Raw genomic sequence first — 27,316 nt, 5'->3', positions numbered from 1 at the left:
CTAATTCTCAATTTCTCCTCTTTTAAAGGTCTCCTTTAAGTCGACACGTCATGTCAGTTTTCACATGGACGATGAGGAGATTGTTCGCATCAACCCACGCAAAGACGTTCTCATCCGCGGCTACGAGGACTACCGCCACCCTGTCATGTGGAAGCAGGAGGCCGACCGCGAGGACCTCGACTTCCCCACCGCCTTCCACAAACTGGACAGTAAGAAGTGCGAGTACCTCTTCCCCGACGGCCCTGGTGGGGACTCCCACTCTGGCCCTGGTATGGGCATTGGAACAGGTATGGGGCTGGGGCTGGGCAAGGACACGGCCATCAAGACTCAGCCCTCGCCCCTGCTGAAGTCCAAGAAGGGCCGCCGGCGGCGAGAGGACGGCGAGCGTTCGCGCTGCATCTACTGTCGGGAGATGTTTAACCACGAAGACAACTGGCGGGGGCAGTGCCAAGACGCCCCCGACCCGATCAAGCAGTGCATCTACAAAGTCAGCTGCATGCTGTGCGCAGAGAGCATGCTGTACCACTGCATGTCCGACTCCGAGGGCGACTTCTCAGACCCCTGCTCATGTGACACATCTGACGAGCAGTTCTGTCTGCGCTGGCTCGCCCTGGTGGCGCTCTCCTTCATTGCGCCCTGCATGTGCTGCTACCTGCCCCTGCGCGCCTGCCACCACTGTGGCGAGGCCTGCCGCTGCTGCGGGGGCAAGCACAAGGCCGCGGGGTGACCTGACGGACGGACTCTGGGACACCCTCAAAGCTAGCTAACACAGGAAGTGGATAAAAGCGGAAAATTAAAAAGCCGGCATCCTTTTTTCATTCCCTCTCAGACGGGGTGATATGTTGTTGATCCCCAGCTCTGAGGGCTTTTGGAGATTTCAGTTTGTGTTTGTCGCCGACAAGCAGCAGTGGAGGACAAACCATATGCTTTGTGGGGGCTCTGAGCATCAAGCTAAGTTCAGGAGCTTAATCTGAGGACAACAGGAGGAGGCGTCAAGATTAATAGACTTGGAGATGTTACTAAACACACCTGTACACACACACACATACACACACCTCTCTCTCACATTCTCACTCATGCATTGACAAAGCCAGGCCACAAATGTCAGAACTCTACTACAAGTAATGTGTAACTTTATGAAGGAAAAATTGTCTTTTGTACAGAGAGTGACAACTTGATGACAAAAAAGAAAACAAAACTATTCTGCGTTCAGAAAAAAATACTTGCTGTTTGAGTATGCTAAAAGGGATATGTTCTTGCTTTTTTGTGAATTTGCAGTTGGGTAACAGTGGCCTTTCCTTCATGGCTTAAGCATTTTGCTGACAATGTAATTACTAGACAGAGAAAAGTGCACTAGAAATGGTATTTCCCCCCCAGAGTAAAGGTAACCCTCTCAAATTCTTGTGGTACATTAACCACCATTTAGTGTAATTTTAACATTTGAGAGATGTTGCTGTGGTGGATGTATGGCCAATTCCTTTTTTTTTTCTCCGTTCCATCGAATTTAGAAGAGAATCTAAAAGTCACAGCTTGCTTTTGAAGGTACAGCTTGGTATAGCTTTTGAAAATTCAGTTAGAAGAATATGATTTCTTTCCCAAGGTGATTTAGACCATTTGATTGCATTCCAAAATAAAGGGATCGATTCCATGATTACAAGGGAAAAAATGGTAACGACTTTACCATGCCGAGTTCCCCTAAATAGTTTTTCCACATCATGAAAATAGAATTAGAACCTCTTGAACCATCTGAGTTGAAACCAATACGATGACAATTTCATTCACTTCAGTGGATTTCAGTTTTAATCCAGTTATTTACTGCTGTAGTGAAATTGTTTGGTGTTTTTGTTTCATCATTGTTATTTTCCTGCTCATTTTATAATTTTTTTTTTTTTTTTTTTTTTAAACAAAGGCTGAAATGTTGCTCAACCAGCAAGTTTTGTTTTGGTGAGTAAAGGGGTCACAGTGCTCCTTGGGTAAATGATGAGGCACTTAAATTCTTTTATTGAGAATCCCTCCGATTTTAAACTTAATTTAGACTTAATTTAACATCCAATTTGGCATTGGGGAGGAAGAAACCCTCCTGAAAGCACTGCTCTCCAAGCTTTGGTTGCAGCACCCTCTCCAAATTTCCATGTTTGTCCCTTGAATTAGTGGGTTTCTCTTTGTTTTATATTCCCCTCATACCCTGTGTAAATGTAGTATTTCGTTGTTCCTCAAAAGTTAAAGTCCACTCCTTCCGTATGTGTTCATTTAAGGCCCTGAATGAATGAATGCATTGTTCCAGGAATGCTGAGTATCTTAGCTATTAAAAACATACAGATGTTATGTATGTGTATGTGTGTGTGTATGAGTGTGCATAGGTCTTCATATGCACTGTTGATCTGATGTGATGTGACGTCACCACTGACTGTGTGATTAAGGCTTAAGACATGAACAGCACAAACCAGCGTCCTGTTTCCCAAAGCAAAGACATGATCAAACTGTTTAAGGAGTACTTCGACATTTTGGAAATGTACTTATTTGCATTCTTTCCGAAAATTAGATAAGAGGATCGATAACACTGTAATATCTGCCTGTTCCATACTAAGCTGGAGCAAGCAGCTGCTTAGCTTAGCTTAGCATAAAAATGGATATGGGGAGAAACGACTGCCTCAAGCAACTTTTAAAGTTCACTTATTAACATGCTGTAGCTCATTTGTTTAATTAGTACATAATAAAAATGGCGATTTGTGGTTTTACAAGGGTTTTTTATGTGGGACTATATCCTGGAAGGGCACAGAACCTTCCTGGAGTCCTGTTAGCACCATGAGGTTACCTTGCAAAACTGTAAAGTTGGCCAAGAACTAGTCCATCACATAACCCCCAATAAAACCACCAAGTTTTCATTTTTACATATTTGTGTTTGTACAGATTAAACAAGATATAACATGTTAATTAGTGAGCTTAGCGGTGTTGGAAGGTGGATTTTGTTACTTTAGGACTAGTCTCTTGCAGCCAGACATGTTCAGCACTGCAGAAGGGTCTGGCTACCCCAATTATCATTCTGGCATGTTTGTATTTATTATTTTTTAATTTTAAGCCCAGGATGCAGCGATGCCGCTCCTGCAAAATGGTGAAATTTGTTGCCATTAAAGGTGCAATATGTAAGAATTGGCCACCTGTCAAATTCAGTACCAGCTAACTGTAGCAGGCATTAGCAAGTTAGCTCAGTTAGATGTGAGAATGTTATCAATCTTCTCAAATGATTCAAATAAACAAATAGGCTAATTGCCAAAATGTCGAACTACTCCTTAACGATCCTTTGAGAAACAGGGACAGGGCAGACTGTTCAGAGTCGAGCTGTGTTTGAACCCGACCCAAAAGAACAACACTTAGATTAGAGCAAACTCCCGACAGTAATACCAGTTCAGTTTGGTCGCTGGCTGCAATAAGTGAAATTATCCCTAACTCTGTGGCATTGGCCTGATTGAAATTAGTGCTAATTGTGATTCCCCTCAATATTTAACAGCAGATTTGATACAACATCCGCGTGCCATCGCTAACACACGCGCATCCCTTCTCAGCGCCTGTCACTCCTGCTCGAAAACGACGAGAAACATTTTATTTTCCTAATTCCGCCCCGACCGACGCTCCCTTTTCTTTCTATGCAAACTTTCTAACGTGGGAAACACATTGACCTCTCTGCAGACTGAGTCAGTGACGGGACAGGACACTTTAACGCTATGATAGGTAGACGTCGACCAAGCCCTGGTACCAAACTCCAAACACCTGTAAATACTTAACACTATATTTAAGTTCTTAATAATAATCCCAGCTTTTTTTTTTTTTTTTTTTTTTTTTTTGTCTTTGAAATTTTAAAGATAGAGCTGTATTTATCGTTGCTGTCAGCATATACTGTAGCTTCAATTGACAGCATTATGTACATAGGTCACCTTTTAGTATTATTTCACATTGAAAAGTAGAGGGCGTTTTGTGATGGAAATGACTATTGAGCTTCTAATAGAGTTTCTCTCTAGTTTTGTACGGTAGAACGAAGGATAGTGCTAACACGGTACAGTAGTGGCAGTCCACTTGTTTTCAAAAGTTTGATATATAAATATATATATACATACGTACATATAAAGCTGCTAGATACAATCACTAATTTTATTGTGTTGACAGAGAAAAATCAGCTATGAACGACTGTTAAACCCTAATTCTCCAACAGCATATAACCATGACGGTGAGTTTTTAAATGTGTGATGAAGTGAGTGGACACTCGTGCATGTGTGTGGGTGCGCGAGTGTTGCTATATACGTGCGTTCTTGTGTGCCCACGAGTGTGTGTGTGTGTGTGCGTGCGCTGTATGTGTGTAAGTTTCCGGCGTGCGTGTGTGCGTGCGGGGTTGGTGTGTAACCAAATGTTTGGTTGGTTGTCATATTCTCCCATTGTAATTGGATTGCCCTGCATTATTGCAAGCTGAACCAAGGTTTGATGAACCTGATTAAAACTTGCTGGCTGAGAAGCAAAAATGTAGGACGTGCATTTATACAAAGTGTAGAGAATGCTGAAAATAACACTTCTCATTCTGCATTAACCAGCACAGTGCAACTTCCTGTCATGTACTGTATTATATATGCAACATGTGTCTGTCTGCTTTAATATATATATTTTTTTGACCTGCATTATATAAAGACTTCAGTTTTAACCACTTTGCTGCTAGTCTTTTATCCTCTTTCAATCTTGGAAAATTGTGCATATCTTTGGGAATGCATACAAGTGTACATTCTTGACATTGTGTAGATTAAAAAAGAAAAAAGCTATATAAACCTGTTTCTCTTCAGTGTATTGTTTTAAAAAGGTTACTTTTCACAGCAGTTGAGTGGTTATGTTTCAATTCTCCGATGCTTTGGTGCACTGATGATACTCTATGTAAGCTTTTTTTCATCTTACAGCGCTTGATGTAACATTTATGTGATTAGTTCTAAATAGTGGAAGACATTTGTGTTTTGAAACTTGCAGTATAAATGGTACTACTCTTAACTATTCTGTAAACACTGCCTGTTTTCTTTCTTTCTTTTTCTTTCTTTCCTTCTTTCTTTCACTCTCTCTCTTTGTGCATATTTCTTTCCTGTGCATCCTTTTGGTTTTTTTTTTTGTTCTTCTTGAAGTTTCTTAGTGCCATCGGCTTTCACATCCTGACAACCTCAAAAAAGTGCCTCACGTCCATCCTAGTTTCCATTTTATAATTTAACATCTCTCGTTCTGGTTCTATTGGTTTCTACACGTCTAGGTATTTCTTATCATGGTTCGAGAATACCAAGTATATGATGTAAAATTTATAGTCCCAATAACTCATGTCATAGTTGTATTTTCTTTATACAGATGTAGCTCGTTACTTTTCATAAATATATAATGTAAATATGCATACATATGTTTGTAACTGTTTTTATGTTACATCATACACTTGTAATTTGACATATCAAATAACATTATCATAATAAAATGGTGAGTTTTAATCTTTTGCTGTGCAGGATTCATTGTGTTTGTTTTCAGCAATCCATGTGTTAAAAAAAAAAAGAAAAGGAAACCGGAAGCTCGAAGGAGCGCAGCCTCAAGACATGAACGAGTGTTGTATCGTGAAGACAAACTAAGTGCATATGCTCAAGTCCACTGTGAAGATTTAAATAACCGTCTCCCTCGACTGAAACCTCCAGAAATCCAGAAACGATTTGTCGACTAGCAAAGAAATTAATCTCCAACAATTCTTATAATCAATTATAGTATGGGTTTTAAATTAATTATCAAACGTTCTTCTGTTCCGGCTTCTCAAATTTGACCATCAATGATTATAATCACAGCAGCTCTTTTCAGAAACAGCAGACTGATAAGCAGAGTTGCGGTGTGACAGCATTTTCTTTTCATATTTTAATTTTTAAAAAGGTAAGGACATATTAATTGATAATGAAAATAATGGCTGTAAGAGGTATTTAGATAATTTTACTAAAGTAAAGGTACTTTTACTACATTTTGAAAATATTCCACTATAAGTAACAACCCTGGATTCACAACAATAACAGTATTATCAGCAGAATGTACAGTGAAATGTTGAACTTTGAGAAGTAAAAGTACTCATTGTTCAGAAATATAGTCCCCGTCAGTGTTTTATTTTTATATCTGATGTTTTTGGATTAAAATTACTGCTGCATTAATGTGCATGTTAGATTTTACTGCTGTAGATGTTTAAGCTTGAGCTTATTTTAACTAGTTTATATGCTGTTGGCTACAACAATGCATCATATTCCATAGGATATGAGTAGATGTATGTATTTGTATAGGGAGATGATGATTTAGTTTATACTAGCAGTAAAACTGAACCCAACCAGTGTCCATTTGTATCCTTTAACAACAACACTAATTATTTTTTATTTTTATATTTCCATTTCTACTGCACTACATATACCTGATAAGTTTACTAGTTACATTTCAGATTCATATTTTACATTCAACACGAGATGGGATCATAAAATATACTAATTGTCTGTTCTCCAAAACTTTGCAGGAAATCTAAGGCCTTGCATTAAATTAAGACAAGGATTTTAAGGATTTTTCTCGACCTATAAAGAAGTGTGTAAAGCTGCTGGTCCTGATAACATCCCTGGCTGTGTACTATAAACGTGTGCCAGCTAGATGGTGTTACTACTGACATTTTCCAGCTTCATGACATCATGCCTGTACCTAAATAAGTCTGCAGTGTCTAGTCTTAACGAGCACCACCCTGTGAAACACATTTTGATGACGTGCTTTGAGAAAGTGGCTCTCTGAGGCAACACCCCTGCCAGCCTGGACCACAGAGGATGAGGAGGATGCCATGTCCACTGTCCTCCTCTCAGTCAAACCTTCACCTTCTTTGAAAGAGATGAGAAACACATCTGTTCCTATTACAGCTTTGGACACTTTTTCTTTACTGAACACTCCAAGAAGAGCCCTTCTTCACAGTGAATAAGTCTACTTTTAAAACGTAACCACATGTGTATTGATAAAACAGTATTATCTACAGTGAAGTGCTGGAGCGGAACCATTGCAGCGGAACCATATATTGAACTTCGAACGTTTCACTTCGGCTCGCGTACGTCACCGGAACAGCAAAGAGGCATGAGAGCGCCGCACAAATGAATGGAAGCAGAAACTGGTTATTTTTCCACTTTGTCGTACCTGTAACGTCGTCATGTTTTAAGTAGACAAACACACGTAAACACCGGACGGATTCAGCCATGGAGTGTGACATTTTGGACTCGTTAGAGCAGCTTGGGTAAGCTAATTTACTGTTAGCACGACAGGTTTAGCTTGGTAGCTTCTCGTCCACCAGATGTTTACATCTGCGTGTTTGATAACTGCTGGGTGGCTGCAATAGTTCGTTGTGAAGCAGCTGGTTGAAACGATACCTCTGTCTAACGTCGCTGTATTTGAATATTAACTTGACTCCTCTCTCGTGGTGTTAACGACCCGTAGCTATGACGGCCCTCTGCTGGAGGAGAAGGCGCTGCTCACAGCCGCAGACGGAGGCCTGTCCTCTGCTGAGTTTGTGGACCTGTGCAGGTGGCTGGCGTCCAGGTTGAAGCCGCTGTGCGATCTTGAGGAGAGCATCGCGTCCGGTCCAGGTGAGCCACATCCACTCACACCTGATCCAGAGGCTCAAAACTGTCAGCTGTGTCTTATATTTTATTCTCTATCACATCCAACCTGTCCTCACTCCAGACGACATGGATAGCCTTCAGGTGGAGATGAGCGGGTTGCTGAAGGAGCTGCACTGTCCTCATGAAGAAGTCGTTTCAGGGATCCTCAAAGGCAGCGGGCCAAATACTAAAGATCATCTCAAATGTGTCTGTATGTAGTCAGTATTATGCCACTCAGTATGCTACAAGCTCCCTGTGTGCTCATCAAGTAACTCAACATATGATCTTTGTGTCTTTTTATCAAGTGTTTTTAAGCTCAGAGCTCCAGGCGGCTCAGATTGTGAGCAGCAGACGAGTTTGTAACAAACACACCGAAGAGAGTCCGGTGTGTCAGGAGCTGCAGGCAATCTGTGAAACACTGAACCTGCCAGATCCCAGAGGACAGGACGCAGCAGAAGTTTTATCTCAAGTCCAAGACAAGGTGGGACGATGTGCAAGTACATTTACGTCAGGGCCACCGAAACTAAAATCTTTGTTGTGATTATAGAGGATAAAAACATACACCTGTGTCTAGAGCCTGGCCGATACTGGATTTCTAGGACTGATGCAGAACTGATATCGAGGAGCAAAAACTTCGGATATGAATACAGACACAGACCATATTCATAAACACACATTTTTCACAAGGATCCCTCATTTGTGGGTATCAAAAGATAAGAACGCAATAGAAGCAGCATATTGTACAGTGTAAAAAAGCTTCACTGGGAATTTAAGAATCATGACTACCCCGAAATTTTGTGCATTATGTTCTGCAAAAAGGAAAAGCTCTCATATTGGGATATATCGAACAACGTATACGCCGATACGACATATCTGTGATAGGTGAATATTGGCCAGTAACTTCAGCCCACCGATACCAGACTGCAATGATCTCTACCTTTTTTAAATAAAAAATATTTGTTTTGGGGGAAGAATCTGTTGCACTACGTTGATTTAAAAAAAACTATGGGTACAGACACATGTATGACCAATACACTTGGATTTGAAGGCACAGATGGAATTGCACCTGTTCATATGTCATATTGTGCTATTTGAGATAGAAACGCTTCGTTGTTTTGTCCTGTTAACCTTTGACAACTGTTATGTTTATAAAGTAAAATAATAAATAGATATATTATTACTATGTATATTTTTTGTATATGTTTTACTTCCTTCGGATTGTGCTAATGCATTAATACCTGTGTCACTGTAGGTTGATAAAATACTTAAAGATCTCCCAAGTGGCTCCGTCGGAGACCCAGTGCTAAAGAAATCTCTATCCAGTGAACAATGGGTGAGTAGGTTTGAAATAAGCCATTACTGTATGTGTATGTTAGTTGCTGGGTGTAACTGGCATCACAGAAAGTTTTTTCATTTTTTCTTTCTTTTTGTTAATCTCTGCAGGAGAAGTTGCACAACATGAACACAGCTCTGTCATCAGAGTACGAGTGTCGGCGCAGGATGCTGATCAAACGGCTGGACGTCACAGTTCAGTCATTCGGGTGGTCTGAAAGAGCCAAGGCACGTTCGTATTATAAGTCATCAGTGTTATTTGCCTTTTTTCTCCATTAGTGGAGAATCTAAACCAGTGGAAATTATGGGAGAGATGTTGATTTTGTTATAGCTGCTAATTGCAAAACCATGTGTGTCTATTGTTAGGTAAAGGTGGACAGCATGGCGAGGGCCTACCAGCCTAAGAGACACTCCCTGAAGCCTCAGTCCACTGTGGACATGGCCAAGCTGCTGGCCGCCAGAGAGGACATCTGCAACGTGGTGAAGACGAGCAGCGGCTCCAGCAGGGAGAAGACGACCTGTGCTGTCAACAAGGTACAGAAGAACTTTCCCCCTTCTCTAATAAACACCCTCAGTTTTATGTTTTCTTCTGACACAACCATGTATCTCGCCTCCTCTGTTATCCACAGATCCTGATGGGGAGAGTCCCGGACAGAGGAGGACGTCCCTCGGAAATACAAGCCCCACCTCCTGAGATGCCGCCCTGGCAGAAAAGACAAGACGGCGGAGGAGGCGGCGGCTGGGGAGGCCGTGGTGGTGGTGGAAGAGGAGGAGGAGGAGGAGGTGGCTGGGGAGGAGGAGGAGGCGGTTGGGGAGGAGGAGGAGGAGGTTGGAGAGGAGGTGGACGGAACCAAGGAGGACACGGTGGACATGGAAGCTATGGTGGACATGGTGGACACGGAGGAAAGAGAGGGCGGTACTAGTATTGATTTCTCTTGTGTTGCGACTTATGTAGTGTTTCATATGAACTCAATTCCGGTTGTGTTTTTTTTTTAAGTAAGGGAGATAGCACTGTTTGATGATTGCAGTGAAAATCTTCCTCATTTAGATGATCATGCTCCTTTTTTTACTTTAAAGTGTTAATTTTTTAAATATTCTTATCGGTATTTTTAGAAGTAAAAACGGCAGTATTACTGTGCCAGTATTACTGTACCATTATTACGAGTACTTTTTTGTACAAATTATTTAAATCCGAACCGGGCCATAAGGCTGTAATTGTATCTCATCCATACTACGTGCTAATTCCAAGGAGGTTACGAGTATGCATTGTGTTCACACTGTACTGTATAGGTGACAAAACTAAAGGGACAGTTCACCGCAAACCAAGAATGCATATTTTTCCTATTACGTGTTGTGCTGTTTTTCCATCTAGATTTTTTTTTTTTGTGAGTTGTTCAGAGCAGTTTAATGAAGGAACTATTTACTGTTATTACTGTTATTACTACTTACGGATGAGAGGCTATCTGATGTTACAGCTCAGCCGAGGAGGACGCCATTAAAGGTGCAATACGTAAGAATTGGCCACCTTGAATTCGTACTGCCAACAAATGGGTGTTTTATACATCCATGACTGTAGCTATTGTTAGCTCAGTTAGCCATGGGGAGCTAGCAAAGGAGCTTTTGACCGCTAGGAGAAAGAGCTTTTAAGGCCTAGGGCTAGCTGGTTAGCATGCTAACTTCAGTAGATACCTCTTCAATGCAATACATAGACATCTTTGATATAACATCAACACTGTTGTGTCTCCGCATTCTGTTGATGCTTTTAGTTCAATTTTAATGTTTTGAACGATAATTCTTACATACTGCGCCTTTAATGTTTGAATCCTGTGCTGTCATCAGCACAAGCCTCTAGTCCATTAGTAGATACACACAACGAGGTCTGTGGATTACGTTAAATAACTTGTCATGATTTCTGGAACATTGATCTTGAGTTGAGGGAGAGATCTTTACTGGCGATAACTCTGCAACTCATTCCCAAACAGTTTAGATGGATAAATAACATTACATGAAAGAGAAAAATATGTATTTTTGAGGTAAACTGTCCCTTTTTAAGTGTCCTTAAAACAGTCAGCATGGATACTAAAAACACTTCGACTGTGCTGTTGACGAACCCTTTTCTCCGACACTGGAAAACATCAAATCTAATAGTGGATGGTAGTCAAACATCCCCAGGAACCAGAGTTTTTTAGTTTTAAATGTTTTGTGAAAAAAATAACTATTTAATTGTTTAAATAAGTCAATTTCCTGCAATAAAAGTAGTCTGTTCCATCAAACTGGGACATAACTTGCATTTTTGACAAGTTCAGGTGCCAGAGGGAAAATAATGCTGAACAGAGGGACAAAGACACTACATATGTATTTTACCTTTGAAGCTCTTGTAATTGAACCGTCAGAGGGATTTAAGGGTATAGTGATGGATGTTTGTCTGCAAAACTTAAAAGGCAATGGCACCAAGTGATCTTCCCCTGGCCAGAGGTGTCAGTGTGCACCCTAATGACTGAAACCACTGCTACCTGTTAGACAAGAAGCGGAGGACACTGTAAGAAGACTGGACTTTAACACAGAAACATGTGTCTTCTGCCTCCCTCAAGGACTTTGACTCTTGCCTTACTTCTCTGAAGATTCTGTACCAGCTAAGACAACTGTGATTCACCTCTGAATTTATTTAATAAAGATCTCTCCCAGTGTTAACCCCCTCTTGTGTTGATGTAATTATCAGCTTCAGAAATAGTGCAACCAGAGATGGAGAGCCACTGGCTGACTCCTGCCACAAGGTGGCACAATAAACTGAAGCAAAGAAGAAAAGGTTTACTTCCAAATATTTATTCTTGGCTGAAAAGATTTTCTACATGTGTTTTTTTTTTTTCAATGGCATACCATTTGTTGTTCAATAGATACAGTTTATACATAGTCTTTACAATAACCAATATTCATAAAAGCAGAATTTTACATTGTGTACATTATGAACAACATACCTGTACAAACTGGACAAAACAGTCGCACCTTGGCCACAAAAATCACTCTTTTCAGTCTCCACACTAAGACTCAATCAGTATGGTAAAACCAAAAACACAAAGCAAATTCGTACGGGCCTTCAAAGGATCCAGTCAAAATACATCAATGTATTTTTCTCCAGTTAAGATCAGAGCCCACGTGTCTGACACTAATAAGAAAAATGGTAAGACAAATTATTCTCTTCAATTTGGCCACATTATAACTTAAGTTGGCGCCTACGCAAAATATTTCAAAGATACTTCACCTCATGTAAACTTTGTTTCTGTACAGGTGAACTTGATAATTGAGCTGTAAATACTATTCATAGCTGCAGCAGGAAACGGACACGTACTGGTCAGATGTGCTCATCAACAGTCAAGAGGCCATTTGTAACAGCAGGAAGTGTCTCTGACTGGAGTGAAGACGAGCAGAATGCTGTAACTAGAGATGACTTTCTGCTTCACACTAATACTGAGCTGCACAGCAATATTAGTTACATCTGAGTACTGTCACAATTTAGGGGATCTTAGCCAAATTCCAGAGCTATCTTGATCATTGCTTTTTCTTTCGTTTCTCGGCAACGACTGCCATTAATTAATGCATGTCACTGCAATCAAACGAGCAATAAATGACACTGAATGAGAAAACATTTCCTTCATATAATCCAAAAATAACTCCGCTCTTTCAACTTTACAATGCAAATATTTAGGCACTTCGTCTTAAAGGTATATTGATCTTCTCAAATACAGCACTCAGAGTTCTTATGATAAAATAAATGGATGAAAATATGAGTATAAAATATTTTTTTCCAGTTTTTCCACTCTCATTGTTTTACTTCTCTCAATGATATACTTTCTGCAACTTGTACAAGGCATTTCTACTTCCCATCAATCCAGTGTTTAATCCATCATCTTCAAACTTTCTTTGTCAGGGCAGTCTTGTTTGTGCACTGAGAGAATACGTATTTGTTTTAAGCATGTGCTTTGTTGTTTGGAACAATCCTAAGTAATCACAGGGTATACATTAGCATCATTCTGCTCAATGTTGATCTATATATTCTTATTAAGTTAAATACAGGGACAAACCCCGTCTGTATCACCAGAGGTCACACAAAGTAAAAAAATTCCTTTTGTAATCAAACCTTCATATGAGACATTCTGATTTTTTCACTCTCTTCATTACTACAGAAAAGTCCTTCATTATCAGAACCAATAGTCACCGAACAGCAATCCGAAACATATTTCATACCTTCGCCAGCTGTTTTTGATACACATCTATAATAAAGATTGTTTTTTACTGCAGCTTAACATTGGTTCAATATGTACAGCAAAGTACTGTAAAAGTGCTGGGCTTAATTAAGCGATAATGTATGTAAAAAATAATATATATAATACTGTTTGGAGGCAGGTCACAAGTCTTTATGCTCCTTCATGTCGATTCACATCTTTCTTCTACATCCACTCATCATTCCTTCAGCTTCACCTGATTTTAGACAACCAAATACTGACCGCTACATTGAACAGATTTATACAGCTGCATCATCTCAGTGCAGTTTGGCATAAACCTGAAGCAAAATCCATCCTACAATCATCTGTGATGACTGAGTATGTTGGACCAGGCAGACACTCGAGCTCATATGAGCCTGGAGTTGCGGAGGTACTGGATGAGGACCTTGTAGATGAAGGTGTACTGAGCCAAGGTCTGAACCATCATCATTCTCTGAGCACGCAGCTTCAACAGGATCTTTGGGACATCCAGCGCCTGAAACAAACAGACTGTTAGTATGACAGACGGCAACCAAGAAAATATACACCAGAGGCCAGATGCATAAAACTTTGTGTAGATTCACAGCTAAAAGTACTTAAAATAATAAGTTTGGTCTCTCCTGTAATGTTCTTGTTTCAGCCTAACACATACTAACGTTAATGCACACTGAGCGTAATATCATCCATGATAAGGTATGAGCTAAACTGAAACCGTGACGACCAGTAGTAAACAGGTTTTATATATTTGTTTCCGCCTTTGTGAATGTGAGGAGCTTACCTCATTGTGCTCTAGACAGGCTATCATGATCTCAGACAGGATGACGACACCAGTCCGTCCCACTCCAGCACTACAGTGGACGAGCACAGGTAGGTTGGTGTTCTTTGGGTCACTGATGCTGTTTGTGTGTCTCCTCACAGACTGGATCTCCTCCAGGTAGGCTGGAAAAAGACAACACTCATGAGTACACGATAAATTAATAAAAAAGCAGTTTCGACTGGTAAATGTTTTATATCCTAAAAGTGTGATCTAGTGTCATGGTACCACGTTAAAATTCACTTCCAGGTAAATATCTGATCATAGAGGCATGATGACCATGAAATGATAATCTGATCCAACTCACTGAGGAAGCCTTTGAAGTCCTCAGGACACCCGTGGTCGGGCCAGTCTGTGTACTGCAGGTGCCAGACGGTCCTCTCTTGCCCTGTCAGGAGGTGTTTGATCTTCAGCCCTGTAGTGGCGTAGCAGCCAGACTCTGTGCGGAACCGCGTCGTGATCTTGAAGCGACCGTACGTCACCGTGTTGTGTCGTGAGCCAAGTCGGGGCCAATACCGGAAGCTCTTCTCTCGCCCACTCTCCTGGAGAAAGCGGATGACGTACACAAAGGTTAGTCCAGATAAGGGGGGGGAATGATAAAAAACATTTGGAGCTGTAAATATGGAAGTGACTCACCTCTTCAGCAGTGACCATGGCGATGATGGAGACACCCTGCTCCCACACCATCTGCCAGAAGTCCTGACACGTGTTCGTCAGGGGACCCTGCGTGGCAATGTAGCTCCACTCCTGTCCACTTACTGTTATCTAACGAGACAGGACACAAGTCATCAGTCACAGGATCTCATCCGTTAAAGCTAAGAGCTCAATCAGCAGAAAATGGAAATTATTCTGAGTCAGAATAGAGTGATTCTATTGTGTCAGAGAAGGAGGAGTGAATGTGACTAAGCTTCCCACAAACCACCTAACACCTCTGAATGAGCAGCATGCCTGCTACTCAGAAGCAGCTGAAAAACAGTAGTATTTGGATGCCTGGTTGGGACAATAGGATGAATACTCTTTACATAGGTGGAATCTTTTGCTAGTAGAGAAATAACAATTCCCCAACCTCAGCCAGATATGAACAGCCGTTCCATCCAAACATACTAAACTAGACCTGATCTCGAATCAAAAAATCCTGCACAAGTGATTTGCAAACAAATACGTGTTATGATACATCTCTTTAGAACTTACTCTGACATGTGATGCATTGATGTATCCCGTGTTGTTCTCTTTAGTGGGTACCAGCTCCACTCGGGTGCTATCATAAGGCAGGACGTCTTGGAAGCGGTTTTTGTCTCCGCTCTCTGGCAGCTGGGCGATGGTACACTCCCCTGATGGATGACGCTTGGGGATACTCTCGTACTCTTTTAACAACTCTCCCCGCTCCATATGCTGCTCCAGCAGTTTACACTAACACACGGAAAGAAGGAAACAGTAAATACATTATTGTCATGAAAAGAATTTAATTTTATAAAAACAAATTTGATGTGGTGAGATGCAGAATATCATTCCCTAAAGTTTAACCAACTTCTAGAGCAAGAGGAGGAATGTATAATCGACTTGCACATCCTTAATTTTGATTCTTAACAAACACGTGAAAATTAAGATGTAAAAGAAAAATGAAAAACACATTGATAAAAGTGGAAGATACATTTGCAGCACTTTTACCAACTAAGAGGGACTCGGATGCACAATCAGCATCTCATTTGAGCTTTACTTTCCATTAATGTAGTTTTACTTTCTATTACAGTGGAAATATTCTGAGTTGTGCTCGCCATTAGAGGACATTGTTTACTGTAAACTATGCTGAATAGTATGCAGCAGGATACACCACATTTTTGTTGTATTGTAACCACCACTTCTGCCTGCCAAAACACCAAAGTGAGACGCAATATTATCCAAAATGTTAGCAATGTTTCAGGAGGTGATTATCAGCAGTGGAATGTTGTGCATGCTGAGTAAACAGATGAAGTAGGAGATGGATTTGTACGATAAATAAAGAAGCATGCTCAAAACTGCTATGTGCAGTAAGGAACATTCAGTGAAATACAAGTACTCTTTAGTGGACAATTCTTGTATGAATGACGCATCCGGGAATCCACCATATGCTGACAGATGACATGTTATTATTAGTGACAACTTGATTAACAAGAAAAGTAATTAATCATTACACTGTCTGGAATTTACCACTGCAGTCAAAGCAACAAGCATCAAGATTAACAAGGCTGACCAGTTCAGTTGTGTGTTCACGGCTGGTCACAGTGACGCAAAGACTTTCTCCTTCATGTACTTCTCCTGCATAACAAGGCCTCACCTACCACGAGGTTATGAATACTAAACACAGATTGCAGCTACAGGTAATGAGCTTTTCCCTAGCAAGGTTCCTAAATGACAAGTCATTAACAATGCACAAAAAGACATAAAACAAATCTCACAATTCTTTGAAGTTTCCATTGCGTCAACTAAACATTAGATTTGTTTCTGCTTTACAAACATTTTTCAAGAAGCAAAATAAAAACTCTTAAGTGCCCTACCCTCTCGTCATTAGAGGCATTCTCAGGCTCATCCTTGATCTCGTCGTGCATTGGCTGCCTGGACACCGACAGGCCGTTGAGATGGGCTACCTTCAGGGGGCCCATCTTTTTCACTTCTGACCTAGCTCCTTTCTTCATGCCCTGGTATGACAACAGAGTAGAGACAGAGACAAAGTGACGATGAGATGTGAGAGCATGAGAGAGCGACTAGGTGTACAAGAGAGGAGGGACAGCGCAGCCTCGCTGGGTGCTTTCTGGGAAAATGTCACCTGTCCGGTTTTTCCAATGTAGTCCAACTGCATTCTTTCACATGTGTCAAAGTGAGACTGTTTACGTCATTCAAAGCTGGCCACTGAAACTACCTCTAATGCTTTGTGCATGCACACTCGTGATCATGAGATGAGACACAGATCTGTTGTTTTTTTGTCTTTCAGAGTTCTGTGAAGTGTTATAATGCAGCTACAGAGCAATATAAAGCTGTGAGTGACTGTGTGTGACTGAATGTTGTGATATGTTGACAATACATTAAAAAAGACATTTATAGGATGGCTCTAGGCTTAGTAGGAGACAGGGAACAAGACTCACCGGAGGGGGTAAGCCTTCTACTGTTTTCTTCCCAGGAGGCACATCAGACACAGGCCTCTTCTTGAAGTCTTTCTTCGTCTTCTGCTTGGCCTGGCCACTTAGGTCTCCCTCAGAGACTGACGGCATAATCCTGGGCTGTCGTAAATCTGACTGCAAGAACAGAGGCTCACCCTCCTGGATCAGGTGGTGAACCTTGTAGGTCAAGGAGCTGGTTATAGACGGGTCGAGAGAGGAGCCTATAGGGTACGCAGGAGGCGGCTCGATGGGAGTCTGTTGCTGAGGTGTAAGAGAGGAGAGAGATGTCAAGCTGTGATGCTGCTGTGATGGCTGCCCAGGAACAAGCGCTGCTGCTATTGCATCCTGAGAAAGAGGAGTGTGGCGCCCGCTGTCATCCTCAAACTCTTCTTCTTCGCCGCTGCTGTGAACCAGCATGGTGGCATCTGAGAGGGACTTTTTGTGTCCATAGTGAACGTCCTCCTTAATGTCACCCCTGTCCTCTGTCTTTGTGCGCTCCAAAAACACGTTGAGCTGAGAGCCCTGAGAGCGGCCGCCACGCAGCACAGGAGGCGGCGTGGCAGTTTCAGCTGCTGAGGAAGACACAGTCCGTTCTTTGACCCTCATCCCCTCGAGACTGTGCGCTAATCCTGCAATCTCGATGGAGTTACGCTTCTGAGCATGATACGGGTGTCGGTGTGGGGGCCCGCTGAACAGAGGCTCCGACACCTCTTGTAAAGAATGGGCAACAGGCAGGCTGTCCTCCTGGAAAGTCTGGACTGAGTGGTGTACACGCCTCGTGATGATCAGGTCTGGGTTGCTACTGCTGACATACAGGTGACGCGACAGGTCAGGTGTGCTGTTTGCAGGCCGAGGATGAGCATATGGGTAGGGTGGAGGTGGTCGGTACACATGTGTTCTCATGATGTTAGGGGCTGGATACTCCTGAGCCTGCTGTAACTGGACGTTAGTGAGCTCTGGGACACTGACTGCCCCCACTACGGGCCTCCTCTCTGTGGGGTATGGGTATGGAGAGGGGCTATGGAAGCTGGAGCCCAGATGGAAGGGATAGTGGTACTGCTGGGCTGCTCCGCCGTGTTCTCCTCTGATCTCTGGCTGGCTGTAAACTAGAGGGTCTGGTCTGCTGTAGGCATACGAGTTTCCAATGTTCAGGTTCCTCATGGAGTGGCTCTGCCGGTGTTCTTGAGACAGAACCATGCCACCTCCTGCTCCTCGGGTCTTCTGACGCATCACTGTCTCGTAATCAGGAGTGGCACGGTAGGAAGGCGGGATGAGGGCGCTGTGGCGATGGGAGGGGACATAGTCAGGCCTGGTGATATCGCTAGTGATGGAGGGGTTGGAGGACATGGGAGAGGGCTGCAGGTAGTGCTGGGGGTTGGTTAGTGAGCCGGTGCTGTGGGCGCTGTACACGCTGCCGTTACGTAAACGCCCTCCACTGCCGTATTCCAGAGGGGGGCAGTCAAGGCTGGTCTGGGAGTGGTAGTAATAACCGTTCTGACTGTTCATGTACAGGTTGTCTGTGAGAGAGCCAAACAATGCTTTATTAAAATTTCACTGAAGACGGTGCAGACACAGTGCAAAAAAAGTATCAGCATCATGCAAGACCTTTCACATGCCACTCTGTATACAGTAGTTACCTTGTGATGATGTGTAAGGCTCTGTGAAATGGCCATTGTAGTGCATTTGTGGAGGGGGCATCATGTAGCCCTGAGGCTTTGGCTGTAAATAAACAAGAGGGGGACTCAGTTATGGCTCTGTCTAAGCTCTAAGCACAACAAATAAAACATAATTGTGTGGCTTTTTAGTGAGCATGGACATTACCAGAGATATTCTAGTAGACGACCTCCGTCTGACTGGGTTGACGACTGTGGGCTGGGTTTGACTGGTGGGGAAAAAAAGATATTGATCAAAAAAGATGATGTAACCCATTAGCACTAAGGCTATAGTTTGTTGAATACCTCGCTTTGTTCCATGGTTATTTAACTTTGAAAGCGTACACACACAGCAAGGTGCAGACTAGGTTAAGTCCATCAAACATAAGACACGTTGTTAAGTTTTAAGTGACTTGAAGAAGAACTTTGTCTAAATAAAATACAGCCTAAACTTGGAAAAGTTGTGATTTAGATCTGGAAATATTTGCTTGTTTGTATTGTGTCTAAAAATTAAGTGAAATTTAAAGATTTGAAGAAGAAAAAAAAAAAAAAAATCTCTTTCTCTGGTCCAATGAAACACCACAATAATACATAAACAAAACACCAACTATAAAAATCCCTTTACTTGAGTCAGAAATCAAAACATGCTTAACAACCCAAGACCCATTTCAGATTTAGAGAGCCTGTTTGATTTGGCATTGTTGGCATTGTTGGCATTGTTGGGCTGAGCAGTCAGGAAGGGATGGGTGTTGGCACCTGCTTGATAGGTATACTGTAGGTGGTGGCTGACAGTGTTGCTCACCCCTTATTAGAAGGCAGAGAGGGACGAGAGAGCATTGGAAAGCGAGGAAAGGATAGAGTGAGAAGGGACTTCTGGGAGCCCTCAGAAGGCAGGGGATCACACTCCTCTCTGAAGAGAGAGGAGGAGAGGAGGGTAGAAGTAAGGAGGAGATACATGCACGAGAGGACAAAGAACAAAGAGACAGGAACTAGGCTAGACATGTTAAAAGTACTCACAGGCTACTCTTGTTAATCTTATAAAACTTGAGTCTGGCCAGACACATCCGGCACACATATTTGGAGGTTTCCATGTCTTCCTGCACAAATAAAAGGAGAAAAAAAATCATTAGATGGTGAAACAATTAGTACAGAGGTGCTGTTTGCTCAGTTATCTCAAAACATTCCTGTGTATGCACGTACTTCTACCTTGCGTTTCAGCTAATGGTATGTGACTTAATGACACACACATACAAAACATACCCGACAGCCCCAATTACAGCCCCACCCACACACACAAACATAGGTGCATTGTTAAGACTAGCTGATGGCAAGCTCCACGGCAAATTCCCAATTTTGCTAAATTGAATAAGAGACTGAAATGTCCCAGGAGATTGGGAGTGAAGAGACGGTGCAATGGCAGTGGAGACTTACAGTCTGGAACTGGACACTCTCTTCTCTGTTGGTTAGCTCCAGGGCAAAGAAGGACCTGTTGTGACTCATGTTGTTAATTTCATTCCACCTACACAGCCAATTTAAGCAGAGCGGCAAAGAGAAAGGGGTGGAAATAAAACACATGATGTCATTGTGGTCACAAAACCCTGCAGCATTTTTAAAAGAGACTGTGGCACTGCTTTAACAATACATAATAAAAACCATGCATGTGGGAGTCAATCAAAAAGGGATCTACTACTCATAATGGTATGTAGATAGATACAGCTCAGCCAAGGTTAAGAATGTCCATTTGCTCACTTGACTGACAGATAATGCTCCCACAATCCTTATTAGCTACCGCAGTCTACCTGACTCATTTCCTCTTGGGCCACATTCAGGTCTAGATAGCATTAAGGGACATTACAGGAGACAACCTCACCTAATAATAGCTGTGAGCTGCACCACAAAACCCAGTCTATGCTGACAGAATCATCTCATTCAATATAATTACTGTTTAGTTCCAGTTTTTTTAGGCATTTCTGTAATAGTTCATTCTCAAATCTGTTTCAGGGACTTACCTAAATAAAAGAAGCGGCCTGCCATTTTTATGCTTGACAAAGATGCCATCAAGGCAAGATCCCAGGGCAACATCTGTGCCTGTGCTTTCCTGTTTAGATGAAGGAAGAGGATAATGAACATTATTTTATGTAAAGAAACCAAACCAGTTCTTACCCAATAGTATTTTGATCAAGCTGCGCAGCAGTAGCAATAATACGCAGCTTATGAGTTCAGATTCTTGTAAGCGACCCTCATGCTTCTTCTGGACCTCATAAACGTACCTTGGCTTGATAGCTTTCCTGGCCATAACCTTCCATTTTCTCCACCTCCTGCATGTACAACATCTCTGCCTCCGGAGCTGACAAACCCCTAAAAGAGACAGAAAAGGGAGCAAATACATTAAGAAACAGTATATTTGTAAATATACCCTATGATTCTGATGCCTGCTACAAAAACACAACCAGGCAAAACAATGCTGAAACTTGCAGTATAGTCATTAAAAAAGTGACTGTGCAATCCAATTTGTTCTAGTGGTAGTAAAGAAGGTAGTTCAGAAAAATTAGATAGATGGATGATGAGACAGTTATCTTTGGAGTGAACCTTTAGCAAAGAGTGGGTAAAAAGGGTCTGGTTGCAGGCTACACATACACACAACAGGGAGGCTGATGCTGTAAACAACTGCTCACCTGAAGGACTGATACAGAAGAGCCACTTTCTGAGTGGCCTCTTCCAGCACTCGTTCATCCTGGATCCAGTCCTGCAAAGACAGACTCAGGATTGATACTACGCTGGTGTCAAACACAAATCAGCTGCAACATTTTTCATTTCACATGCTGACCATAAAAAATAATGCACTCACAATAGGGAACAGCACAAACTTCTGGAGGAACTCCTGGGAATCATATCGATTGAAGTCTCCAAAATCAGCTGTGGACAAAAAAGACACTCTAAATGAATAAATACAGCCATGCATACTCTGCATGTCACTACTCTTTGAATAAACAACATGACCATGTCTGCATTTAGTACAAGACAAAACAGGCATTTAAGAATTGCAGAATGGTGTAATGCCTTTTGGATAGCCGCATAGTATGATGACAAGGAAGACTAATTTTAGGAGAGGAGGGGCCCGTTTGTTTTGAAAGGGAATTGCTTCAGCGTCTGACAAAGTAGGGGTCCAAAGCTGGTACCAGCTTCAGCCTGCCTGCTGGCAACACTCACAAAATGTTGGGTATCCCAGGCATCAGCACTGCTCAAAAGCTGAAACTGCCCTTCACTCTAAAATCTCCCAGCCAGGGGCACAAAATAGGAACTAAACAACTTTATTTACAGCACAACAAATGCCAAGTTTGCATGACAACTAAAGCAATGACTAAAGCTTGCAACAGACTTTTTAGGGCGTTTCTCCAGGGCACGTATTACATGTTGGCCAGTCATTTGAACATGGCTACAGTAAGTGATCTCAGCCGCTCTGCTATGCTATCACCCAGGCCAGTAAGTTGCAGTGCCTGATATAACTTTGCCAGCAGTGTTTGAGATTCTTCTGGCTGTGCAAGAGTTGGAGGACGTGTCAGGGCTAAAGCTCACACAAGGGGAGTTCACATTTACACTCACACACACACACACACACACACACACACACACACACACACACACACACACACACACACACACACACACACACACACACACACACACACACACACAGCTCTGTCCAATTTAATAGGCCGGTTTAGGTTTAATGGTGCTTGTTAAGTGCTTTATATTGCAAGAATCATGAAAATGTTCTTATAAACCCCTGGCTGAGTGGCTGAACAGAGGTCCCAGACAGACTTCTGTGAGTAGCAGACACTTCCATCTTAAGTCATATTTTTCTAGCTGTGTTTTGAGGGGAAGCCATGTTTTGGACACGCATATAGTTTCTCTCCTGCTCTGATAGAAATTAAAAGCTAACTGTTACAGAAGCAACAGGTGTTTTGCAGTTTACTAACACCCTAACCCTTGCAAACTTGCAGAGTTTGGCAAACAACTTAATGAACTGGCACTCGCTTCCTTTCCAGAAACTACTTAAAGTGATTCTAGTGTTTCTAGAACAATTTCTATAGACGTGATGGGAAGTGGAGTGTTTCAACAAGTATTGCCCGATGCCATGATTTATGGACAACTGCTGTGTAACTGCAGTCCTTACTTTGTCATGGACTTAAAGCTGCTGTACACACTGCACAAATGAAGATTTAAAACAAGTAACACTGGGCTTGTCAAGCTGAAGTTTCTGCTACACAGCTGGTATTAAACATTCATATTACCTTGCACTGCCAGGCTAGCTAAACGAATAGCTTGTTCTAGTGAACACGATATCCTGCCATCGAGAACATCCTTCTTCAGCTGGAGATAATACTGATATCTGTGGAGAGAGAGAGAGGTTTACTTAAAGCACAGAATAGACGAGAAACCGACAACCGAATATGACAACTTTCTCTGCAGAAACAGCAAAACTTCTCAAACACAGCAATATTTAAAGAACTTAGGACATATTCAAGTAATTAAGACTTGATACCCCTCTGACTGTATTCAAGTATTAAATGAGAAGCTTATTTATAGAGACAAAAAGCACCTGATGCGTTCGCACTAATCCTTGCTTGGGACTCATTTCATAACTAAACTTGACAACATTCTGACTGCTATTCTTGAAGATAAATTGTCACTAAGCTAATAAGGCGCTTAGACAAGACACCTCGGGTCACTGATGGTACATCACCTTGTGATCTCCTGTTGCAGTTGGGTGACGCTGGGTATGTAAAACACGACTCCAAAGTAAACGGTGGGCTCCAGCCCGTACTTGTCCAGCTGCTTTTTCAGGGGCTTCTCCAAATCAATCCATCTCTGCTGGTTCTGCTTGTTAAAGTACCACAGGCTGAAGTATGTGATCTAAACAAGCAAAGAAAGCAAACACAAACATTACACCTGAACAACGCTGGGATCAAGGAAATTCTACGTCAACTTGTATATCTGACACACCTATTTATGTTTTACTATCTGTGGCAAACTAGAAGGAATTCATGCACTGACAAAACTAATATTACATATTAAACCTTAGAACAATATTAATTTACTACTTGAAATCAATATCACATGTCTCCTGTTCGTGCACAAATCTAGAGATCTTCTTATCATCTACAGAATGTTCAAAACATCTGTCGACCCAAAAATTCAACCACTGCAAATGTCTCTTGATTAACAGTCTGTTGGCACTCCCTATTTAGCCTTGTGACTGTCTGAACATTTCAAGATGAACTCTGGTAAGAAAAGTAACCCCTGTAGGCTCGCTGTTTGCAGAGGACAATTGAGCTGAAAGAGACCTATTGTAATAGGCGGCCATTCTCAAACCACAACCTGAAAATAACATGCCAACGTAACTGTTTTACACCAGAGGACATCAGTTCGCAACTATGATTAAACTTTTGTTAATATTACTGAAGCCACCTTGAGCAGATAAGATAGGTTGGGCACCTACTTTTTTTGGAAGAAAGATTGTTAACAAACTATCAGTCCTTTTCCGTTTCCTAAATCAATTACAGTCACAGAACCTGCAACCTAAATGAGGGTGGATGCTTGTCACTAGCACCGCTAAGGACCATCAACAAATGAAGCCGTGCTACATTATGCTGCAAAATAACAAACACTGTCACATAATGCAAGTTCCCATGCCACACATGCACATTCAGCAGTCTCTACTGCTGATTTGAAGTGCAACTGTGTCTGACAGCATTCAGGCATACACTTCTTTCAGTTCATGATTAACAGGTGGTGTCACTGTGTGTGACCATAGTGACCAATCACAGACATGAAGCTCAGTACATTGTTTAGTGATGACTCAGAGCTACTTTTCTCGGACAGTATTGTCCATGCTGTGTGGGAGTCGGAACTTCTGTTTATCTTAAAGGATAAGCTCACCCAAAAATTAAAATGAGATGGGGAAAAAAACAACCAAATAAAAAACATGGTAAGAATTTTGTCCAGCATGACCCAAGTCCCTGGAAGCCCCGAGGTCCCAAACTGGTTTTGAAAAGACGTCCTTTGCACCCTTTGTTAAGCCAAAATAAGGCTAAATGCATTAGCACGCACATTGATGTGGGTGAACAAGCTCGACTGTGCATCAAGGATGTAAATAATGTCTTCTCAAATCAGCTTGGGATCTCAGGGCTTCCAGAGACTAGGATTACACTGGACAATCTTAATAGAGTCATTTCATGCTTGTTTTTCCAGATGTTTTTTACATTTACAAACAAGCCCCAGTCTACTTCATTTGTTTAGGAGGATGCTGCAACGCTGTTTTGCTGTGAAGCTCCAGAAATGCTTTGTGGACTTCAAACCTTTACCTACTTTTCTATCGACATGGGGTTGAGCAGCCAATGACTGAATTTTATTTTTGGGCGAACTTATCCTTTAGAAGTTTGAAAACAGATGCAATATGATTACTACTCTGTGTGTTGAGTTGGTTACATGTCATTATGTATAAATGTAGAGTATGCAATTGACTAATTCCTTTGTCATGTCATGTGTGAGTAAACAGCGGCAAACTGGTTATCTCAGTTTCTGTTTACTAGTTTCAGGGAGCATTGTGGATAGCCTTAACAAAAACACTCTCCTGCTGAGACGGTCAGTCTAAAAAAAAAGTCAATATGGGCGAACAATCAGCACTTGTATTACATGAAAACTCATACATACCTCTCTTAACTCAAGTCGCTGAGCTACTGCCTCCAAACATTCCTGCCCAGTGCTCTCCACCGAAAGTGTAAACTCAACAAACTCTCCATTGAGCAGCTGAATCCGAGTGACAAGACAGCTCTTGCTTGAAACAGTATACCTTCGAGTCCTTTTGAGTTTTAAGCCAAATGGCAAGGGCATGTTTCACACTTCTTCAAGAGGGAGGTCTTCACTTAGTCCAGAGAAATTAGTCCCCTTGCTGTCCCCTGGAAAATTGTGTTATTGTCCAAAGTGGTGAGGTTCATCGTCGGCAGAGATCTGAAAATCAAGACAAGATACATTTCAAAACAGCTTCAAAATGCTACAACACACAACAACAACAACAAACTCTTGTAAAAGTGCAGTCTGAAGGGTGGAGATAAGTGTGGCTATAAGGGACTAGATGATGGAGATCAGGTTTTAAGTGGTCACCTCAATGAGGAATATGCTACGACTCTTTGACAATACTTCACACAGCCTGTCACCACGAAACAGATGCCAGACTAGACAAACACACGTCTTAAAGAAAGTAATCCTCTTAAATGAGGCGTTTTGGTTTAAGTTGCCTAACTTGGCTATCTCTCGGATTTGCTAGTTAACCTACCAAAGGGACTCGATTATAGTTAGCAGCCATTTAATGGTTTTTAACACTGAAACACAATTAAATGTGAATATATGAACCTATGGTAATCTGTAGTAACGTAACGATACCTGGCCGGTGTATTTAACATTGCGCATAATAAGGTTTGCCAGCCATTTTTCCCAAGTTTGTGGTTAGGTTAATCCCCTTCCGGTGAATAGTCTGATCCAAACACTGACAACAGCGACCTGATTCGATACGCAGCAAGCTGCAACAACATAGCAAAATCCCTGCATCCATTTTATTACAAATTAGCTACTTTACAGCTTAGCTTCCTTCACTACTTATTTCTGGGAAGTTCACTCCAAATGTGTCACGCTTCCCGACCTCACTAGCAACTTTTCATTGGTAGTTTTTCGTGCCCCCTTAACTTTAAGAGCGATACAACTAGTTAATTAGCTCCACAGCTAGCGTGCTAACTTAAGCTCCAGCAAATAGACGACACCCATGGGGGAGCTGACGTCGCCGGTAAATATTTTTGGCAAAAAAAAAAAAACGTGAATGTTACCGTTAGCCACCAGATGCAATTCAGTAGTCCGACAAGGATTAGGTCCTGAGGGATTCCGCCATCGAGGTCAATGGATGTGTACTTGTTAGCTTCTTGTCGCAATAAGAGACAGCTCATCTGACTTTAGTTTGTTTATGGAGCACAGTAGCGTTGCACCCCATGCCTCCTGCTCCGACAGTTCACTCAAGTTCCAAGCGTGTTTCGCTTCCTGGGATTGGAAGAGCAACAAGCGTATTCCGTCTACATCCGCGGCTCTATATCTCTAACACCCCGTGGCTTCAGCGCTCGATAAGTCGTCTCACTGCACTTGAATACACTCGGAATCTTCAATAAGTTTATATGAAATACACAGTTTATCATGTTTCCTTGTGCCGACGCTTCAAAATGCATTGTAGTGCCTCGGCGGCGGAGGGATACACGGAGGTTTTCAGAGCCATGACATCAGACAGCTGGAATGCCGAGCGGTGAAAATGCCAGAAATGGGACAGCTGCCTGGATCTGCGGGCCGCTGACCTGTCTGTTTACCTTTTACATCGACTGACAGCTGTAATCGCAAGCACAGAATATTGTGCAATGCTCACAGACTT

The 27,316-nt window shown here is 42.0% G+C and overlaps 3 protein-coding genes across 4 annotated transcripts in view; 2 read left to right on the top strand and 1 right to left on the bottom strand.

The window, feature by feature from the left end:
- spred1 (sprouty related EVH1 domain containing 1) overlaps window positions 1–5,498 on the top strand; it is a 33,771-nt gene extending 28,273 nt beyond the window's left edge. Inside the window, exon 6 of the mRNA XM_084381412.1 lies at window positions 29–5,498. Coding sequence (XP_084237538.1) covers window positions 29–727 — 699 coding nt within the window. The 3' untranslated portion in view covers window positions 728–5,498. The remainder of the gene's footprint in view (window positions 1–28) is intronic.
- A 1,614-nt stretch (window positions 5,499–7,112) lies between these two features.
- On the top strand, window positions 7,113–11,678 carry fam98b (family with sequence similarity 98 member B). Its single transcript, XM_084381585.1, has 8 exons — window positions 7,113–7,291; window positions 7,492–7,640; window positions 7,738–7,866; window positions 7,961–8,136; window positions 8,908–8,988; window positions 9,099–9,215; window positions 9,354–9,521; window positions 9,617–11,678. Exons 1-8 carry the CDS (start codon window positions 7,254–7,256, stop codon window positions 9,908–9,910), a joined length of 1,152 nt encoding a protein of 383 aa, XP_084237711.1. The 5' UTR covers window positions 7,113–7,253; the 3' UTR covers window positions 9,911–11,678.
- A 122-nt stretch (window positions 11,679–11,800) lies between these two features.
- ptpn21 (protein tyrosine phosphatase non-receptor type 21) lies at window positions 11,801–26,935 on the bottom strand. Of its 2 annotated transcripts, XM_084381940.1 has the most exons (20): window positions 26,730–26,935; window positions 25,564–25,860; window positions 23,594–23,763; window positions 23,142–23,239; window positions 21,695–21,762; window positions 21,522–21,592; window positions 21,117–21,204; window positions 20,856–20,944; window positions 20,278–20,365; window positions 19,864–19,943; window positions 19,649–19,756; window positions 19,016–19,076; window positions 18,832–18,913; window positions 17,180–18,711; window positions 16,595–16,735; window positions 15,252–15,470; window positions 14,697–14,825; window positions 14,368–14,602; window positions 14,025–14,185; window positions 11,801–13,742 (listed from the first exon to the last, which is right to left on the bottom strand). In XM_084381940.1, exons 2-20 carry the CDS (start codon window positions 25,741–25,743, stop codon window positions 13,614–13,616), a joined length of 3,729 nt encoding a protein of 1,242 aa, XP_084238066.1. In that variant the 5' UTR covers window positions 25,744–25,860; window positions 26,730–26,935; the 3' UTR covers window positions 11,801–13,613. The 2 variants fall into 2 exon arrangements, with proteins under 2 accessions (XP_084238066.1, XP_084238067.1); XM_084381941.1 differs by lacking the exon at window positions 19,649–19,756.
- Between the last annotated feature and the right edge of the window lie 381 nt (window positions 26,936–27,316).

Source organism: Pagrus pagrus, assembly GCF_965226575.1.
Source record: "Pagrus pagrus genome assembly, chromosome: 18".
In the NCBI taxonomy this organism is placed as follows: Eukaryota; Metazoa; Chordata; class Actinopteri; order Spariformes; family Sparidae; genus Pagrus; species Pagrus pagrus.
This window is presented reverse-complemented; position numbering and strand designations above follow the sequence as displayed.